The following is a 21,089-nucleotide window of genomic DNA, read 5'->3' as shown; positions in this document are numbered from 1 at the left end:
CTGGTAAATGAAAAACTATAATTTGCTTTGTAGAAAGGTAAAGCCAGTGTCCATTAGGAGCTGAGAAGGGACAGAAATTCTTTCAGAGGAAGATGTTCAATAAAATTATACTAATAGTAGACCATTTAAAGAAAAAAGCTTATTCATGATGATCCTGATACTAAATCAGACCAGCTTCAATTCTCTTGATTTTAAATTTGATGAAATGTTACAATTTTTAGAATTTGGATTTATGGGACTGACAAAACTAGAAACAATTTCCAACATCCTCAGCTCTTTTCCTTTCATCTCTTCCTACACCTTTTCTCTTATTCACAAACCACATGTGTCCAGAGATCTAGGTCTTTGCGCTCACATACAATAAGAGGATAGGCACTGAAAACCAAACCCACCACCCTCTCCTCAGAGTCCACATTTATACACACACAAAGATGCACACACACATGAATTTCAACTACAGCTCCACTCAACAAAAGATCGGTGTCAGACACTTCATCATCACTACCTTTTCAAATCTCAACCTACACTTTCTTAAGAAAACATATTCACTGACTGCTTTCTGTGTATCAGGCCTATCCACAGGCATCAAGGATCTCTTCCTATCTCTTTCCTCTATCCCTTCCCTCAACCACAATTGAAAATTTTGAATCTGTCATCCCCTTCTTAGTAATGAACATGCTCTAATTTTAGTGTAAATCTCCAAAAATAAAGGATAACTATAAGATAGTTTAGAAAATCATGCAAAGTATGATTTCTTTCCCAAAGTTTTCAATACACAACCCAATAACTGAATTAGCAGTACATCTACCAAGTTAACTGTAGACCAAAAATAAAAGAAATATAATATGAGCTACATATAGTTTAAAATGTACTAATAGCCACATTAAAAGTAATAAAAATAAACAGGTGAAGTTCATATTAATACATATATTCTATTTATAATAAAATAACTAGAGGTAATACAACCAAGATATTATTATTTCAACATGTAACCAATATAAAAATTTATAATGATGTATTTTACATTCATTTTTGCAACTAAGTCTTTGACACTCAGTATGTCATTTATAATTAAAACACATCTCAGTCCTAGTAGTCACACTAAATAATCAACAGCCACAAAAAGCACAGGCTTCCACTCAGACAAAAAGAATAGGACTTTAGAACAAATAGTAAATATACAAAAGGATAAACCTATAGTGAGAAAAACCTTTTGACAGTCTTAAGAGGGACACAAATGTAGCCGTGATTGATGAATTTTTAACAGTTAAGATAATACAGAATTATACTGCAATGGTATAAAAGGAGATAAACTACTTTATCTCTTAAAAATACAAAAAATAGTAATGTAATATATAGATGATGTATTACAGAACTGCTCACCTGAAACTCAGATTTCATTAAGCAATGTCACCCCAATAATTTTTAAAAAACATACAAAAATAAAATATTAAAACTCAAACATCATCTTCAGAAGATATATACTAAATGAGTTCAACCAGATTTGAGCATGCTCTCTAGAAGCTTGAATATCAGAAGGATTTTGTGTTTTATAACTCAGATTGTTAATGTAAGCATATTAACAACCTCTTAAGTAAAAATAAATTAGAGGTGTTCTTTTTTTAATGAAGGAGGAGTTAAGGTAAAATCACCACTGAACATTCCATAAGAAACTGAAATCACGGTAACAAATTAGCTCTTGTCTTCCATAAATAATTCATTTGTCAGGTGACAAGACGAAACTTATTCATGCGGAGTGCTCCGAAGCTTCCTTCCCTGCGCCTGTGCAGGAGGGTCCTGGCACGGCCTGCTGTGTCTCTTCACTCCCCCCACCCTCCAGTGCTTTCTGGCCAGTTCCAGTGAAGACCGTTGTAGTCTTTGGGATAGCAAAGAGAAGTACTGTACTAGCAATTTCCAGGGTTACAGCTGGGTGCTGAGTTTTCCAGAGAAGTTCCAGGATAAGAGAATCAAGAGCTACACTATGGGAAAAGAGAAAATGGGGGGGGGGGGGGGGTAAATATTTAAAGAAATATTACTATGGTCTATATATCTCTATTCCTGATAATATTCAATAACTACTGAGCCAATCAAAAATTACCTTTTGCTTACTGAAAACTTTTTTTTTGGTTCCATGAACAGAGAGATTGATTGGTTCAAACAGATCATAAATTTATAAATGTAACATACAAATATAGCCTCAGAGTTCTCATCTGTGAAGACAAATGCTAAGTGAAATAAGCCAGACAGAGAGGCAAACACTGTATGATTATACTGATAGGCGGTACCTAGAGTAGTCAAACTCACAGAGACGATAAGTACAATGGTGGTCACCAGGATCCAGGACACAGGGACTGGGGAGTTACTGTTTAATGGGCAAAGAGTTTCACTTTGCAAATATGAAAACCTTCTGGAGATGGATGGTGGGGATAGTAGCACAATAATGTTACTGTATAGTATTTAATCAGTGCCACTAAACTAAGTTTAAAAAGGTTAAATTGGTAAATTTTGTAATGTATATTTCACTTCAATAAAAAAAAAGACATAAGGACTTGCAACAAGCTGAACTAGGTTGGAAATAAACCTAGCTGTAATGACATTTGAAAAAAAAATTTTTAATAGAAAAACAATCACTATTGTTGACTTCTAGAGACCACTTACCAATAACATTAAAAATACAGTTTATTAAAATACTCATGAATATTTGTTGAAAGTAAGTGTGCTGGATACATAAAACTATTTAAAAACAACTGACATAGTAATATTGTAGCTAAATTAATAAGGCATATCCAAAATAATATTTAAATGTTAGCATTCAAATGATTCATTTGTAAACATTCACTTGCCAAGGACAGCAGTTACATCCATTCTTGGTTGGATATAGTAAAGGACAATATTTTAAAATGTTACAGCTTCATGGGGAGTACAAACTCTAAGGAGATAGTTTTCAAAGAAGGAGACAAGTAAGATTCGCCAGTACAGGGCAAACCCCACGGGCATGCACTGTGCAGCTGGCACTGGCCCTTGGATGTCCCCGCAGGACTTGGCAGGGCCGGAGCAGAGCGAGGGCTTCATCCTGGATTGGCTTCTTAATGCTGTCCTTCAGTCAGATCCCCCTCCTGGCTCAACTAGAATATCACACAAGATACCTCCACTTTGTGAAAGGCAGACACACAAGTGAATAAATGTCCCAGTTGGCAATATGGAGCAAACCAGGAGAAGCTGGTCACCCTCTCAAAGTTCTGAGTGCACAGGGTGGGGGGGAACTAGCCCATCTCCTCGTATGAAATACAATCACTTTAGAGTTGCTCTCTCCTCAGAGACCCTGCTGTACGACACTTTAAGGGGTGAGGATTTCAAAACGGAATGTGGCATTTACCAGAAAGCCAACACTAGAGCACAAAGCCCAAATGAAGTAGGCAACTCCAAGCCCACCAATGACCATCATCCGCAGGATGCAACCACCCCAGTCTCCTAAACTCCTAGGCTTCTTTTTTTTGTGAAACCCTCCCAGTACTGAGTACGGTGTTGGGCACAGAGAAAGGGCCTCGATGACCAAAAAGCAACACCAGAAAGGCACTATGGGTGTCCTGAGGCAGCTCCTGTCCTCTCTGGGCCTTGGTGCTCCCCCATTCTCTAGGCTGGGGTGGGTCAACATCTTCTAAAGGAGTTCTGTAAATTGCATTTTGTGGCTTCTAAAGCATTATTCACATTTCACATGGGGGGGGTTAACATTGACATTGTTGAAATTACATTTCCATTTTGCTTTTTCTATATGTCTCTATCTTTTTTGTTCTTGTTTCTCCTTGACTTTTCTTTTGTGTTAAGTAAATATTTTAACACACCATTTAAACATAGATAGATGATAGATAATGTTACAGTTTGATAAATATACTTAATTAAACTACATGATGTTTGCCTCCTGAAAATTATCTGTGCTGTTTCCAAGGTTAATATAATAAAGAAACAGCAATTCAGAAATAAAATAAACAAAGGGCTTCAGAAAAATACCTAGAGACACTGTACCCATGTCTACTCTACAATCCTAGTCTTATAACCTCCAGGTATTTAAAGTAAGGACTATGCAATTCTTTTTTAAATGCCCAATGAGTATCTTGACTCTGGCAATAGAACACTAGGTTAGGATTACTCAGTACTTTATTTAACCATCACTTTAAGTATTCTGAGCCAGCCTAATTTTAAAAAATGTTAGGGGCGAGGCATACTATTTTTTATTAAAACTATAAACTATGGATAACCCCAAATAAGCCAACAAAAAGTAATACTATAGAACATCAAGATAAAAAAAAGCACTGGACTAAAAATCAGGAAATCTAGGTGTTAATTCCTACTCTGTGAAAGACTGGAGGATCTTCAACCTTCCTGATCTCTTTCTGACTCAAGTGATACAGTGATATCAGCCGTGAAGAAGCAAGGACTTCTCACCCATCTCAATATCTGGAAAACCTTTTAAACATAGACCATGCATATATACACCTAAATATAACTATTCTCCTCTCTCAAAAAAGATAAAAACAAAAACTGAAATGTTAAAACAAGAGACAAACACAGAAAATGAAAGAACGAGAATAGCTAGAAAAGACAAGATTTGTACCCAAGCCAGAAGTGACCAAAATAAGCAAACTAAATCAAAAGTGAAAAAAATCTTCATCACTAGCACAAAAAAAAAATTCAGATTCTATGTAAGTACTTATTATACCAAGTTAAATAAGATAATGTTCTGATCTCAAAGGATTCGATATCTCCAGGGTAGCCTGACAAGTAAACACATAATTAATGGCCTGACCTGTGGTGGCGCAGTGGATAAAGCGTCGACCTGGAAATGCTGAGGTTGTCGGTTCAAAACCCTGGGCTTGCCTGGTCAAGGCACATATGGGAGTTGATGCTTCCTGCTCCTCCCCCTTTCTCTCTCTCTCTCTCTTCCTCTCTCTCTCTCTCCCCTCTCTCTCTAATAAAAGTAAATAAATAAAATCTAAAAAAAGTAAATAAGTAAAAACACATAATTAAGATAGAATATGCTACTGCTAAACTTGAGGTAATAACAAAACCTTATGGAGGAAAAGAGCTTTCAGGGGGAGATTGGGGAAGATGTCACCTTAAGGAGTGATAGAGCTAAATCCTGAAACAGCAGCAGGAGTTCTTTAGACAAAGGTTGAAAGAACATGGTGACTTCAAAAATGCAGTAATTATTTAACAAGTAACACTCAATACAGTATAAAAAATACTCTTCCATTGATGACTGACATCTTCACCTCTCATAAAATGTTAAAAATAATTTAGCCTGACCAGGTGGTGGCGCAGTGGATAGAGCGTCAGACTGGGATGAGGAGGACCCAGGTTCAAAACCCCGAGGTCGGTGGCCTGAGCGTAGGCTTATTTGGTTTGAGCAAGGCTCACCAGCTTGAGCCCAAGGTCGCTGGCTTGAGCAAGGGGTCACTTGCTCTGCTGTCACCCCCTGGTCAAGGCACATATGAGAAAGCAATCAATGAACTAAGGTACCGCAACAAAGAATTGATGCTTCTCATCTCTTCTTCCTGTCTGTCTGTCCCTATCTGTCCCTCTCTCTTTTGTCTCAAAAAAAATTTTTTTAATACTTAATTTAAATTTAAGGACTCTGAAAGGTAATCAAGTTATAGAGAATTAGTACAAATCAAGTAAAATAATTCTATAATATAATAAAATACTGCTTATATGATTAAAACTGAAAACACTTATCTATTAAGATACCAGACTTAGTTTAATTTAGAAGGGCAATGACTACTTTTATTTTACTGACGCTTTTACATTCCAATCAAGAAGATAAAATGAGAAAATAAATATCATATGATTAACATAGTGGTTGGCAAGGATTCAAGAAGTATAAACATATGCTATCACCACCATCATCATCAAAGGGAATGGTATATTATAAAAAGAAACTACCCTGTAATATCTAGCTTTGAGTCTCATTTCTGCAACTACACTGCTTTCCAACCTTGCAGAGACCTCTTATCTTCAGCTGCAGTTCACTTCTTATATTAAAGCAAACCAACATTTACTTAAAAGGGGTTGGAAGAGGATATTAAAACCATAAGGTTTAAACCAAACCCAATCTATAAAAGCCAATTCCCTGCACACATGTGAACAATTTTTAAACAACAGAAGAAATACACTTATACCATTTTTAAATAAGCTGCAGTTCATTTTTTCCAGAAAACAAAAGTATTTGCTAAAGATAAATAAACCTAGACATTCATATTTCCATAAAAATTGTTTGTTTTTTGGGTTGTTTTTTTTTTACAGAGACAGAAAGAGTCAGAGAGAGGGATAGATAGGGACAGACAGACAGGAACGGAGAAAGAAGAGAAGCATCAATCATCAGTTTTTCGTGGCGACACCTTAGTTGTTCATTGATGGCTTTCTCATATGTGCCTTGACCATGGGCCTTCAGCAGACTGAGTAACCCCTTAATTAAGCCAGCGACCTTGGGTCCAAGCTGGTGAGCTTTGATCAAACCAGATGAGCCTGCGCTCAAAGCTGGCGACCTTGGGGTCTCGAACCTGGGACCTCCGCATCCCAGTCCGACACTCTATCCACTGCGCCATTGTCTGGTCAGGCTAAAAATTGCTATTAATCAACATTTGCTCTACTTTAGTAAACTGAGAGAGGACTCACAATTATGGAAAATTGTATTAACTATAGTATAATTCCATCTATGTATAACTCATTTATTTGTCTTATCCGAGCAAATACAGTATATGTAGTGGTTCATATAATAAATGTTAATATATAACAAATGTATTTGTCATATATAAAATAGATATATAAGTGTTTACTATTATTCTGGCTCATAGTAATATCTAAAGTATCCACATTTTGCCTAGTGAAAAGGTATATAATTCAAAGCTAGTTACCATTTATAAATAATACTATATAACCAACCAATTAGTCCCAAAAACTTAAAGTTTATCTACAATATAGTCCTTGCTCAATCACTTTTGTGTACAAATCCATCCAACTGTCCTACATTCATTTTTATTTCCTGTGAACAGCTTGTCCTGAGTCCTCTATGGGCAGCATTCCCTACCACAAAATCAACTCACTGAGACTGGCTGGTCCCTCCGCTTCTAAGTCATCTCTTCACAGAATACTGGCCTCTGGAATAATTACTAAGTAGCTACATTTCAATTAACATTGGAAAAGACTCCAGCTTTTGCATCTTGAAGGCGAGAGTCCCAACTCGGATTATTGTAATATCCAGATAACCTTGCCTAACTACTTCACACTTTCCGCAGCCTTTGTTGCCATATCTATAGAGAAAGAATAGTATCTGCAAAGAGGGTTATTCTGAGAATTAGTTGATGGATTTCACATGTACTCTGTAACAGTTAAGAGCTATTAAAATATAGGCTAATATTTTCTAAAACAAATGATCACAAAATAGTTTTTATACCTCTAACCTACCCCTTAGCTTTGTTACTCAAGTAGTCTTCTAAATATTTAATCTAATGTTCCCAGAGGGAGGTAAATAATACCTACGATCATAATTCATGTCCTACTAGATCTACATGTGAAATTTAGACACATGAAGAAAGAGATGGAAGAGATGGAAAGGATTCCAGGCAAAAGAACCTGTATCAACTCATGTCTATTTTTGCCCCATTTTCCACCCACTTCACTCAAAATAGGAAATGAGGAAGAACTACCCAGGCACTTACTGTTAAAGAATATGCAAGATTGAGGAGAATGGACCTTCTATGTTTCATCAGGAGATCATGATTTATGAGTACCTGAGATCTGTTCTCTGACTGGTGCACCAGGCTCAGGTACTGCAAACTAAAACAGGACTGCTCAGTTTTAGACAGATTATTTTTTTTCTATGATCGCATGATCCTCAGGCTCAGGACAGGAATAAAAATAACAACAGTGAATACTAAATAAAGTTAGCTTTGTACCAGGCAGTTTACAGGTATTTCATTTAATCTGTACAACAACCTTAAGGTAGATATCCCCTTTTATCCTAAGGAAACTGAGGCATATAAAGTTTTAATGACTGTATGATATTCTATAACATGAACCTAAAAACATCTATTTAACCTTTTCTATTGTCAAAGATTTAGGTTTTGGCCAATTTTTATGTCATAAAACTACATTTAATCCCCATACTTGTCCACAGGTAACTCTTTGTTAATCTAAAGAATTAAGGACTGCCCTGGCCGGTTGGCTCAGTGGTAGAGCGTCAGCCTGGTGTGCAGAAGTCCCGGGTTCGATTCCTGGCCAGGGCACACAGGAGAAGCGCCCATCTGCTTCTCCACCCCTCCCCTTCTCCTTCCTCTCTGTCTCTCTCTTCCCCTCCCGCAGCAGAGGCTCCATTGGAGCAAAGATGGCCCGGGCGCTGGGGATGGCTCCTTGGCCTCTGCCCCAGGCGCTAGAGTGGCTCTGGTCGCGGCAGAGCATCACCCCCTGGTGGGCAGAGCTTTGCCCCTGGTGGGCGTGCTGGGTGGATCCCGGTCGCACGCGGGAGTCTGTCTGACTGTCTCTCCCCGTTTCCAGCTTCAGAAAAATACAAAAAAAAAAAAAAAAAGAATTAAGGACTAATGTCAAAAACCTCTTGATACATATTGTAAAAATGTCATTCAAAACAGTTACATTTTACATGTCCATGTCCAACAACATCATTTGGGACTATTTTAGCATACCTAGAAAACAATGGTAATTTTATTTTTAATTGTAATTTTCTTCTTATTCATGGTACCTCACTATTATTTAATGAAGACTAACAATACTACTACCTTAGGCACAGCAAAAAATGCACTCATCATCGCACCATAGGGAAGGAAGAGAGACAAAGACAATGTCAAGTTATTGTATCCAGCCAGAAGTCTGAAATCTTTGAGCTATCAACAATTGGTCAGAACTAAATGTACATTCTTTTATGTGTCACCTCATAATCAGACAATTGAGCTACATAAATTTATAATTTTATATACGATAATATATAACAGTAAAAGAACATAAATAATAACTCTCACTTAAAAGCGTGAAGAAAGTAGGCCTGGCCGAATGGCTCAGTTGGTTAGAGCATCATCCCAATACGCAGAGGTTTCCAGTTCGATCCCCAGTCAGGGCACATACAGGAGCAGATCAATGTTTCTGTCTCTCTCTCTCTCCCCCCCCCCCTTCCCTCTCTCTCTAAAATCAATAAAATAAAATAAAATAATTTAAATTCCTTAAAAAAGTGAAGGTAAAATAAACCACAGTCATTAATTAAAAGCACAGACCATATACTAGTAATGGTCAGAGTAGCAAAAGTTCCCTGTCCTAGCAATCTGGAAGTACTCATTACTACTACCATATTTTGCCATGTATAAGACATGTCTTAATTTGGGGGCCTGAAATTTGAAAAAATATATATTACATAAAGTTATTGAACTCAAGTTTTATTCATCAGAAAATTCATACAACTTCTCATCATTGTCAAAACTCCCATCCATTAGCTTGTCGTCATCTGTGTCTGAATCACTATTTTCATATATTGCCTCATCCTCAGTTCCATCTATGAAAAATGCAAGTAAAAAAAATCTGCAACCACTGTATAATACTCATCCACGTTTTGGATCCGAAATTTTTCGAAAAAAGTATCTTATACATGGGGAGATATGGTATCTCAGAAGACCTCCCTTGACCATTACCCTCCATGGCCTTAAATTTTCTTCCTTGTTGCTGTACTGCTAGCAGCTCATTTCCTCTTACTGAGAACTGCCTTTGAAATATAAGAACACAGGCCTTTGTTTACCAGGCTTGAGGTTACCCTGGAAGCAGTTTCCCTAAAAGCTTCCTAAGCTTCTGGTCAATTTACTTCAGGCAACTGGTTGAACAAGGCAACCGAAGCCAGAAGAGATCTTGTCAGGAAACAGCACACCAACCTGGAGTCCCACCTTTCCAGTTTCATAGCAATACTCAGTCTCATAGCAATAGGCCTTCGCAGGGGGCCTCCCCTGAACCCTTGAAGCAGTGTGAAAAGAGCTGTGTGAGACAATATGCTGTGTGAGGCACGGCTATTCCAGCACCTGTCCCTGCTTGCAGCCTTTCTGAAAGTTCTCTAGTAAATGGATTGGTACCATTTATACCAATGGTATTTCCTTGGTCAGGTATTCCTTGGTCAGGAATCTGGAAATAAATGTGAGGTGCTTGAGAGAAGCTTATAAAGCGGAACTTTACGTGGTTTTCAAGTAAACACCTATGTTGGGCAAATGAGTTTGTAAAATTTGTACTTTTTGAGTTTGCTCATTTTTATGGTTAAAAAATGGCGCTGGGCAGCCACTGTGTGTGCTCGCCCTCAGAGCAGGGAAGTTGATTGCTAATTGTGGATTACCTTCCTACTTGGGAGGAACCATTGTTTTGTTCATGTTTGCTAGAGGAGGGTCTTTTGTGGGTCCAGGCAGTTTTGCTGGGGGGGGGGGGGAACATGGGAAACCAGAGCTGAGGCACTTTGTGACCTCCGCTGAGACTGGTGGAGCCTTTGATTCTAGAAGGAACCAGAGAAGATTCTCCTGGTTGTGGAACCAGAGAATGTGTCAGAGCTTTGGTAACTCTGAATGAAAGGGGTGTTTTTCCCTGTCTGTTTGCTCGTCCACCAGTATGAGACTTCAATAAACGAAATGGCCCACCATGTTTTGGCTCCACTGTTTCTTTACCGTCTGCCCGAATCCAATCTGAACCTGCATGGCCACAACTGTGGGGGCCACTGGCCTCACAACCTATCTTTCCTCTTACCAACTTTAGCATGGGGTAAAAAAAAAATCAGGCTTTCAACTTTCAAGGTTCTTGATATATATTCTGGCTCTCTGCTATCTTAATTGGTAGCTATAGGCAGAAAGGGTCTCTCTTACTTGGAAAGATAATATTCTCTTCCCTCTATGATATCAAGCATGCTAGCTTGAACCAAAGCTAATTCCTCACTGTCAAAGGCACCAAGAAGTGGCCAAAACACTAAGTATCACTAAAGTTCCAGCCTGACTAGTTCTCCTGGCAAAGATAATACAGGTGACAATTTAAAGCAGGAATTGGTAGGGAAAGCAAGGTCTTCACTGCCTTGCACTTCATTACAACATTTTAGGTGTGCTCCTTACAATGCCCCATTTCCAGTTAGTAATGTCTATGCTTGTAAGAATCCTTTCCATTTACAAGTGACAGAAACCCAGTTTAAAAGGACCTGAAGCTAATAATAATAAGGTTTAAAAGATAGAATTAATGGTTAGAAGATAAGTACTAGAGACAGAGAGGAATGCAGGTTCTCAAGGAGAATCCCAAATATATTTCTTATTCTCAGATTCTTATTTGGTCAGATTCTAACACAGGCATGCACCATCAGCTATGGGATCCAATGACTTGCTCAACATCCCCAACAGAAAGAGTTCCAGCACAAGTCCTGTGACTGATCCTGTGGCTCCCCATTACAATACCAAAAGGGGGAATGTATGCTAGATAAACAAAAACAACACATATCCACTATTCCTGTTAATAAGACACATGCTAACAATCATTTTTTAAATTTCTAATCAATGTATTATGCATTCTTTGTTAACAGTAATTTTTTATGTGCTTAGAAATTTCACATACACATTAGGCTTACTAAAAAGAAGTTTTTATCAGATTCTTACTTATTGCAGGATAACAGTTCAAAATAACATCAACATATATAATAATGACTACATACTACATAAATAAGATCATACATATTCAACACAATTTCTAGTCATAGAAATAATCAATACATTAATTTCACAATTCTAATTTATTTCAGGATCTTAGATCTCATCCTTACTATTGAACAGAATTTCAGAAACTGGTCTTCTCCCTAATAATGCTATCCTACATGTCCAAAATGCATTAACTTATCCAAGAGCCAGAAATACAAAAAATAAATATATGTAAGACAGGCTCCTGCCTTCTTGGAGTTCACAGCATTTGACAGGAACCATTTTTAAGCCATAATACCAGAGAGTGATAGGTATATCTTCATAAAAGGAGATATACGGATGATGCATAAAATATGAGAAGTACAGGCAAGAAATGGAAAACCAAGAAACTTATGCAAAGTAAAAAATGTGGATGATTGAATTTATAATGCAGCTGCATCGTTGAAGCAATAGGGATTGGGTCTGCTAGAACCAACAAATTCCCTCACACTGTGTTACAGAAAATATAGCAAAAGAAGAGAGATCCTTGAGATACATTTAATTAACAGCATAGTATTTGCCAAAAACTGACTAGCAATATGTAAGATACTGATTTAAAGTTATTATAACTTGATTAAGACTGGTTATAGAATGTTAATGCTTTAGTGTCATTTTATGACTATATTAATATTTCTGTGGAAAATTTCAGAACTCAAGATATGAAACTTCAATATTTACACATAAATTTTAATTAATTTTCAACATCCAATAGCAATAATAAAATATAATTCAACTAAATATAAAAAGCTTACATGGCAACATAAATTATGCAAGAAATTCTCTTTTAACATAAGTAAATGTGATTGTATTAATATTAAAGACTTCTATCTTTCTAAAATACAGCTTCATATTTTAAAAATAAATTTAGTTCAAATACAAAACATACGCTGTTTGTGAAATATTAAATATCTTTAAACTGAAAATTATTCTGATTATCAATCTTCAAATAAAAAATACCAAGGAATAAAAGTTACTGTCACATTCAAGTATAGAAGAATAACTTAATAATGTCCTTTTAACCAAAATACTATGGTTAATATACCAAGAGAGAGGAACTTAGCCCACAAAATTCCCTCCAAGTATCTTGTTAGGCTTTCAATACAGTATACAATGTGCCACTTAAATGTGAATTTAAAAAAAGATCAGAGCAAGTATTTTTTTCTACAACTAAAGATACACTGATATATCACACATATATCACACAGTAATTCATGGGGGGAGGGGAATCTACAAATTAAATGTTATAGAATTATAGATAGCTATTCAAAAAAATCCCTATTGTGCATTCTTTTGTTAAGTAAACATCAGTCCTCTGTTTTATCTTTTCTAAAAATATTTTTAAGTTAAAAATTTGGTAAGAAAAACTTTCATGTTATAAAGAACACATGATATTTACATAACATTTACCTCAAGAAAGGAAAAATATTATGTAAACATATGTTAAGAAAGCAATGCATTAAGTAGTATGTCCATTTTGTAATTGAAACAACCAATAAACTTTTTCTATTGTTAAATACTCTTTTACTGCCACATTAAATAATTCCTCCCTATATCAAAGTTTGTTGATAATCAATTTGTTTCATTGCTAAAGCTACAATGCAAAATCCTTGATGTATACTCTCATGTTATTTACAAACTAATGTACTCATCTTCCTGATGCCATCTACACATCCCATATCTGATTGTTAAGTTAATGACAATATCAATATATAAAATACATCCATCTACAATAGAAATTATTCATTTTATTTCTCATTACATTGGTGATTCTTGAATAAACTAGCACCATCCACCTGAGTAATAAAAACACATTTCTACTTTTGGCAAACAAAAGCAGAAAAATGATAGCCATAGCTAAGTTGAAGAGTCTTATATTTTACTGCATGCTTAAACTTGACTGTGGAAAACTTTTCATTCTTTGGTTTAGGGATGTGAGAAATAGCACCTAAATACCAGTATTAGTATTCTCATATACAAAGAATGTACGGGGAAAAAAGAAAAATATTTTGACAACGGTGACTAAGACAAGGGTATTATTTCAGGTAGAAACTTTCAAAGTTTCATAGTTTTCTCTTTTCTGTTATAAAGGGCACTGTAATAAGATATTACACTATTTTCGCCTATCATTGTTATTTAATGTTTAAATTAAGATTGAAAATTGAAAAACATTAATTTTACAGATAATACTAGAAGTTTCCAATCTCTAACAGATCACTGAGTGCCCTAAATGGATTTTACTGGATTTATTAAGCAAATAGAATTACGTTTTGATAATTACTTTTAAAACTTCTAAGATTTCCAAATATTTCAGAATCAGCTTAAGTTTTCACTTGACATTTTCATCGTAAGTCTATTGGAAAGCTAAAACTCTACATCTATAATTCAAGAAATATGACACTTCATATTCCACAATTAATATAATTAAAACTTAATAGTAAATAGCTCCTTTGTCATTTATTCATCTCCTTAAAAGTTTCCATTTAAAGACTTATTGCAATCTTTAAATTACATACAGAAAAATTTTAAACTTAACTTTTTGATTCCAAATATCAAAGCAGTTACAAGGTGTTAAGTAGATTGGGGATATACCATTTCAGCACTGCCTCATTCCTGATGACTCTAAGTTTAACAATGAAGTTCATCTCTACCATAATGTTTGCATACTGAGACTTCATGCCAGATTTTCACTACACTAAGGAGGGTTAAATGTCTTCTATACCTCGAAAGAAATACTTCACTTCCTTTCCTAATCAACTGTTTATCTACAGAACTTCATCTGTTAAGAATGGATCCAGCAGACATCTCTGCCGCAACAGACCCCGTTACACATTCAAATCAGTTTCCAATTTGTGAGAGCTCTTTGCCTCTTAACACGTTAATATATGTTAAATAAGCACACAAATAGTAATTTAAATAACCTAATATCACACCCTCTAGAATTGGTATTGGTTGGGTGAAAACTGCAAGAACACTTTAAATATGTTCTTTTAAATTTACAGAAATACATACCTGCTAACACATATTTTGAGCTCTCACCTTTTCTTTTAAAAAGGGAAAAACAAACAAACAAGTACTAACTTCCCATTTGCAGCTGGTAAAATTAAAATTCCCAACAATGTTTCTATTAGTGTTTTGAAAAAAATTTGGTTACACCAATGTGATAACATTACCCAACTTATAACTGACTTTTGTGGTGATATATTTAAACAGTAAGAGAAGCACAAAAAGGTGTTTTATACAGTAAGAAATATAACAAAGACTGGTGTGCTCCTACCTTTGACTTGAACACTAGCAAAAAGAAAAAAAATTGCTTTAACTTTTCTGTGAATTTAAGAGGTTCATAAAATGTATATATTATCTGTGCCGCTGGTATAGCTGCAGCTTCCTTTCGGTTTTCCAATAGATCAAAATAAAAATAATGATTTGGTTTAGAAGTCAGACTACATGGGTGTTATAATATCTCCCTGCAAGCATACTTCTATATTGCTGTGACTCCTTACCAAATACAATGGTCAACTGATTACTCCTGATGTAAGCCTTGCCTTCCAAAATGCAGCCTTACTGTATGTTAAAGACTATCGTAAAAGAAACTGCTGAAAAGCTTTGCTGCAGCAAAAACTGCATTTACAAAACATTAAAAACGAACCACTCTTAATTACGTGCGATTCATGATTCCCTTCTCCTTATTTCTTCCTTTTTCTCTCCCTGACACCTTGAAAGCTTCTTACTTCTTAACCTCTGTAGATAGCGCAAAACACTAAGTCATACACAGTTCTGCAGTAACTCTTTCTTATCATGAAAAAACAAACAAAACCTGGGGCTGTATCTAACACCTTTCCTTTCATCTTTATCATAAGCCACGCTCTCTAAGACAACAACGGAAACCAACCTGTGTGATTTGGTGCCCTCACATTTTAACACCCTGTGGGTACAAAAAATAAAATGACTAAAGGGGTCAGCATATTCAGGTCAATAGTACAAAGAAAGGCTGCCTAAAATGAGATGGGGGGGGGGGGGTGGCGGGGGGGAAGGGTGACAGAGTCACAACACTCTCCATCACATCACAGCTTCGGCATAGATTTCAAAGCAGATGCAAAACTGCATCATTTTTCCTCCAGAATCGGAAACATCACACCCCAGCTGCTCCAGTTCAAGCTAAGGCGCTCGTCCCATTTGCGAAGCACCGGGGGACTCGGGCTCCAGGGGCAAAGCTTTGATCCTCGCAGAGCGACACCGCGGCCACTTACTAGCTTGGGAGAAAGGACCTCAGAGAAAAAGAGGCCTCCTCTCCTCCCCAACAAAACTCCCCTGTGGCCCCAAACCCCGCACGGCGAGAAACGACCGTGCCCGCCGTCCAGAGGAGCGGGGCTAAGCGGGATGAAGTTGGGCAGCGCGCAGCGGCCGGAGGACCGGATCGAGCGAGCGGGGAGGCGGAGGGCAGCGCAGCGCGCGGGCAGGTCACCGCTAGCCAAGCCGGCGGAACGACCGGGCTCGCGAGGACGCGGCGCGGTGACTCGGATCGCGGGGGGTTAGGGGGCTGGGAGGCAGATGAGACACGCGAGTCCCTTACCAGGTTGAGCACCGTCTCCACGATGTCCCTGTTGCTGACCTCTCCGACCTGTATGAGTCCAATCAACACTGCAAATTTCATCCGGATGTTGCGGATCGGCACCGAAGGGTTAATCATCCCCGCGGGCAGCACCACCGGGCCGGAGCCGGACGCCCCGCGAGGCTCCGCCATCCCGCTGCCCCCGCCGCCGCCGCCGCCGCCGCTGCTGCCCCCACCGCCTCCGGCTCCGGCCCCGACGGCGATGAGCCCCACGGGCTGAGGCTCGAGCCCCGGGCCTGGGCCCGGCTTCTCGCTCGCCATGGGCCCCCCTCCTGAGGGCACGGGAAGAGCAGAGGCGCGGCCTCCGGCGGCACCGCTATACCTGCCTGGTCCCCCGCCCCCCGGCCGTCGCCTCGGAGCCCCAGCATCCACCAGCGCCGCGGCGCCGGGCCCTCTCCCCGTCTGCGCCGCAGCTCCGCCGGTCCCGGAGCCCTCCCCAACGGAGGCGGCGCCTTATTCTCGGGCTCACTCCCGGCAGTGGCGGTGGCTGCGCCGCGATCCGCTGCCCGCGAGCGGCAGTGCCCACCCAGCAGCTGTGCCTGTGCAGCCGCCTCCTCTGTCCCCCGCCCCTCGCGGAGATGCTGCCGCCGGTCTGCAACGCCCAGGGGCGCGGGGGGCCGTGTACGGTGCCGGCCGGTGCTGAGGAGCCGGCGGATACCCGCCGCTACTGACGCCGCGACTGCCGCGGCTACGGGCGCCACCGTTGTTGTGAAGCCTCGACGCCGCCGCTCACTCCGCCATGTTGCCGCCCCCTGCCTGCGGTAGCGGCCACTGCGCCTGCGCAGCGCCTCCGGGGGCGGAGCCCTGGGTGCACCCCCTCTTTCGCCCTGCCCTCCTTCCCTTCCCACCCACCCACCAGGCACCCCTGGCCCCTCCCCTGGAGCCCCGAACCCGGGGACCGGTGAGCAGGTGCAAGGGGTTGACTGCCAGACTCCGGGGCCAGCGGGCAGAGGCGGGGCGGGGAGTGAGGGAGGCTTCCTCCTCGTTCCCCCCTGGAGGGTGGATTCTGCCTGCCGGGAAGGACGCAGTGAGTGTGTCCTGCTCTCGCGGCCACCGCCTCCTTCCCTCGGTACCCTCTTGTCGGGAGGAGGTCCATCATCTTACTAGGCAGCGTCGCGTCCGGCAGCGCCACGTGCCTTGTAAGGTAGGGAAGTGTCAGACGACCTCTTTCTGCCCCTCTGTGTCCATCCCTCCCGGAATTTTCCCAATTACAAGTGGCGGGCGAGAAACAATCGCACCGTGGGGAAGGACCCAGGTGAAGCGGAATGGGGCTTCCTGGGCCAGGAAAGAGGCCGACACCTGCACACGCGGATACAACTTCCATCAGAACTTGTCAAACAGTGATCCGCCGTGGATGGAGCTCTGAGCAGCAAACGGCTCAGGAGCTCACCTCCCAGCCTACAAAAGCTGCACCCTGGGACACTGCCGGGTCGTTTGCTGGGAGCAAACCCCGCGTTTGAAGAAAAATAAAAATCCCTGAGGATCCTCAGGTACGAGGCCGGTTCATGATGATGACTCCCATTTTCTTAGGCATGCACACTTCAGAGGGTTTTGAAATTATCTAAAAGCATAAGTAGTTCCTCACTGACAGCCTTGATCTGTGATGAAAAGTGCATTTCTGTGTCCGCGCAGATAAAAAAGGAAATAATACTTTTTAGTTTAAAATTGATATGTACACAGTGATCTCGCTCTAGTATTGAATTCAAACTAAATGGGCATGACTGCGTTTTCTTCCTCAAAATGAAGGATGTAATTTTCTTTAATATTTCATAAGTTATGTCCTTTTCAATAAAGATATATTAAAAGCCACTAGAAATACACAAATATTTGAGGAATATTGAAATCAGTTTACTTGTCAATATATGAATCTGTCATAATTTGCATATTAAATTGGACTGGCTAGTCAAGTTAAGTCCCAGGACATTAGAACATGGTAAAATTCTAAACTACTATGCATCATTTATAACAAAACCAGTGCTTAAAATTAGCTTTTGTTTGTGTGTTTATTTGCACTGGAGAGATTGAGTTACTGATATAGTTAAACAACAATTTATGAAAGAACTGGTAATTGGCCCATCCATTAAAATTAAATAGCAATTGAATTGTAAAATGCTAGAATGGTTGAAACTGGAAAATGTACAAAGCCAGTAACTTTTAATAGTGTGACTTAGATATTCTATAACTGAAAATTTGTGACATATATGTCCACCTATAGCACTGTGTCCCAAATGTGTATCATCTACTTTTATAAGCACTATTTTCATTTGCAAATTTAAAATGATATATCTATCGTAAATATATAAATCCATACTGAAAGCTCATCACTCCACTTGGGCATATACAGGGTGAGGCAAAAGTAGGTTTACAGTTGCAAATACTTGAAATCTGAGTCTCTTCTTGTATTATTATTTATTAATTATTTTCTTATTTTCCATCTGAACAACTGTAAACCTACTTTTGCTCCACACTGTATGACTTAAGGTTCAACCTCTTGCTATTTTTAAACTTCTTGCATGAGAGCTGTGACAGTAACAACTTGAACTTTATTTTCTTTCTAAATGAATAGCATAACATCATTTTATATCTTTGCTTTTATTTTGTTTTGTTTGTTAAGCAGTGAGTGTTTGCATTTTGGTTTTGTTTTCTTGTTATTTTTCTTTGTTAGAGATAAGGAGTATGCAGAGAGGCTATCACTGTTTCAAAGTAGGAAAACCCCACTTCTGTTGTATGCTTAATTCATTATCGGAGATATTTAAAAGAGCTTACCAAATAAAACGTGTTCTCCAGTACACTGTCAGCTCCTCTCACTGGGTGCTGTGGTACTGTGGGAAGTGCACAAGCTTTGGAAGCACACTCACTTACTACCCGTGCAGACTAGCCAAGTTTTTGAGCTCAGTCTCCTCATTCACTAACAGGAGTGAGAATTCAGTGAAATAATTTCAACTCAGCAAAGCATGCATTAAGTGTGTTCTTGTACCCTTAGTATACAGGCACAATATGTGTTGAATGACTTATAAATACATGTAAGACCAATGTATGTATGTATAACTTGTATGTATAACCATATATAAGGCTTTATGATTGCACAGTTATAGGTTTTCAATACTACCCCAAAAGCTTAAAGTTTAGAAAAGTAAGCCACTGCCTATTTCTCTGCAAATATACAATTAACTTAGCATTTGCATTAACACTATAGACAGTCCCCAGATTATTAACAAAATAGGTTCTGTAGGTTTGGTCTTAAGTTAAATTTGCATGTAAATTGGAACAGATACATTTACCTATTAAATGCAACATAGACAGATATTTGTCTTAACATAGTATTTATTTATTTTTTCATCTTTTGCATATGAATACTCAAACATTTCCAAATACACCCTTAAACAATCTTGGATCGTTAAACAATCTTGGATGATGCAGAAGATGATGGACTTGTTGGAAAGGATGGGACTGGTGTTAGAGAGTCAGAGTTTGATTCTGCAGCTAGAGTCAGTCCCTTGAAGTAGGCATCAAGGGAGGTTTGTACAGAGCTTTTCTTTCTCTCATCATAATTGGCCCTGTAGCATCTCAGGCCTTCAGTAACTGTACAGTAAACTTTGATGAACCTCTCTGTACCAGAATCTTGCTTCTCTAATTGCCATTCTTGCTTCAATGAAACGAAAAGCATCGGCTTTTTGTACAGAAATGTTCAGTTCTAGAGTGTCTAGGTCCTTGTTTTCTTCCCTAAATGCTATCATCTGTTGCTCTAGTTTCCTAAGGTCTTCATTGGTTAGTTCTTTGCTATGGGAGTCAAGTAACTCCATGATGTCATATTCACTGATATCCAACTGCATTTGATTACCAAGACACCTTATGGCACTCCATATGTAAGGAAGAGTTGTAATTCAGATGTTTGTAACTTGGAGACTTATTGTATTTTGCAATGAAAGATAGTTATATGTCCTGACCAAGTAGTGGCATAGTGGATAGAACATCAACCTGGGATGCTACTTTGGTAATCACAATAGCTTCTACAGGCATACATGTCATCCACTCAAGAAAAATGACTAGCAATTCTCTTTGCCTAACAAATGAAACCTAGGTAATTTACCTTGTTACCAAAGGCCTCCATACATTACTTTTGCTTACTTGCTATATAGTTTTATCTCATTCTATTCCTGACATGAACTCTGTATCAAAGGCTCTCAGTCTTTTTTATGTGTACAACTCTATTTCTTTTTTTTTTCCCATGTCCCCCCATTCACAATACAGACCAGGCAAAGAGCCAGGGCTGAGGTGTAGATGGGTGGGTTTACTCTGCCTCCTCTTTCTGTACAGTCAGTGTAAGAACACAGCCTGCAGTAAGCATTGGGAGGCCAATGTACAATTCTTTTTATCAATAAAAAAATTTCTTAGACTCCTTGACTCATACCTGAGATTTCTTTTCATGTCTGTTTATTTTTTAAAAAATACAGTAATAAAAAGCTATTTTCAATTCAGTAATGCCATTTCATAATACTTTACTTTTTAAAAATTACAACATCTATATATATATATATATATTTTTTTTTTTTTTTTCACATGCGCACACACTGTTGTGGGTTGAATTGTGAATGCTCAGAAGATATGTTAAGTCCTACCTCTGGTACTTTGTGATCTTGTTTGGAAGTTTGTAAAAGTAATCAAGTTCAAATAAGGTTACACTGAAATTAGGTGGGCCCTAAATCAAATATGACTGGTGTTTTTTTGTAAGAGGAAAAGAG

General features: G+C 38.8%; 1 protein-coding gene and 1 non-coding gene across 3 annotated transcripts in view; both read right to left on the bottom strand.

Annotated features, from left to right (window-relative positions):
• Positions 1–16,611, bottom strand: part of NBEA (neurobeachin) — a 740,071-nt gene extending 723,460 nt beyond the window's left edge. For both annotated transcript variants that reach the window (XM_066236595.1, XM_066236597.1), the window contains exon 1: positions 16,309–16,611. In XM_066236595.1, the coding sequence (XP_066092692.1) occupies positions 16,309–16,608 (300 nt within the window). In that variant the 5' untranslated portion in view covers positions 16,609–16,611. The remainder of the gene's footprint in view (positions 1–16,308) is intronic.
• Positions 16,612–20,573: 3,962 nt separating this feature from the next.
• On the bottom strand, positions 20,574–20,704 carry LOC136309838 (small nucleolar RNA SNORA51). The gene has a single exon (XR_010726469.1). It is a non-coding gene; the product is annotated as a small nucleolar RNA SNORA51 (small nucleolar RNA).
• Between the last annotated feature and the right edge of the window lie 385 nt (positions 20,705–21,089).

The sequence above is a fragment of the Saccopteryx bilineata genome, chromosome 6 (genome assembly GCF_036850765.1).
Source record: "Saccopteryx bilineata isolate mSacBil1 chromosome 6, mSacBil1_pri_phased_curated, whole genome shotgun sequence".
Taxonomy (NCBI): Eukaryota; Metazoa; Chordata; class Mammalia; order Chiroptera; family Emballonuridae; genus Saccopteryx; species Saccopteryx bilineata.
The sequence above is the reverse complement of the archived record's forward strand: the minus strand, read 5'-3'. Positions and strand labels throughout refer to the sequence as shown.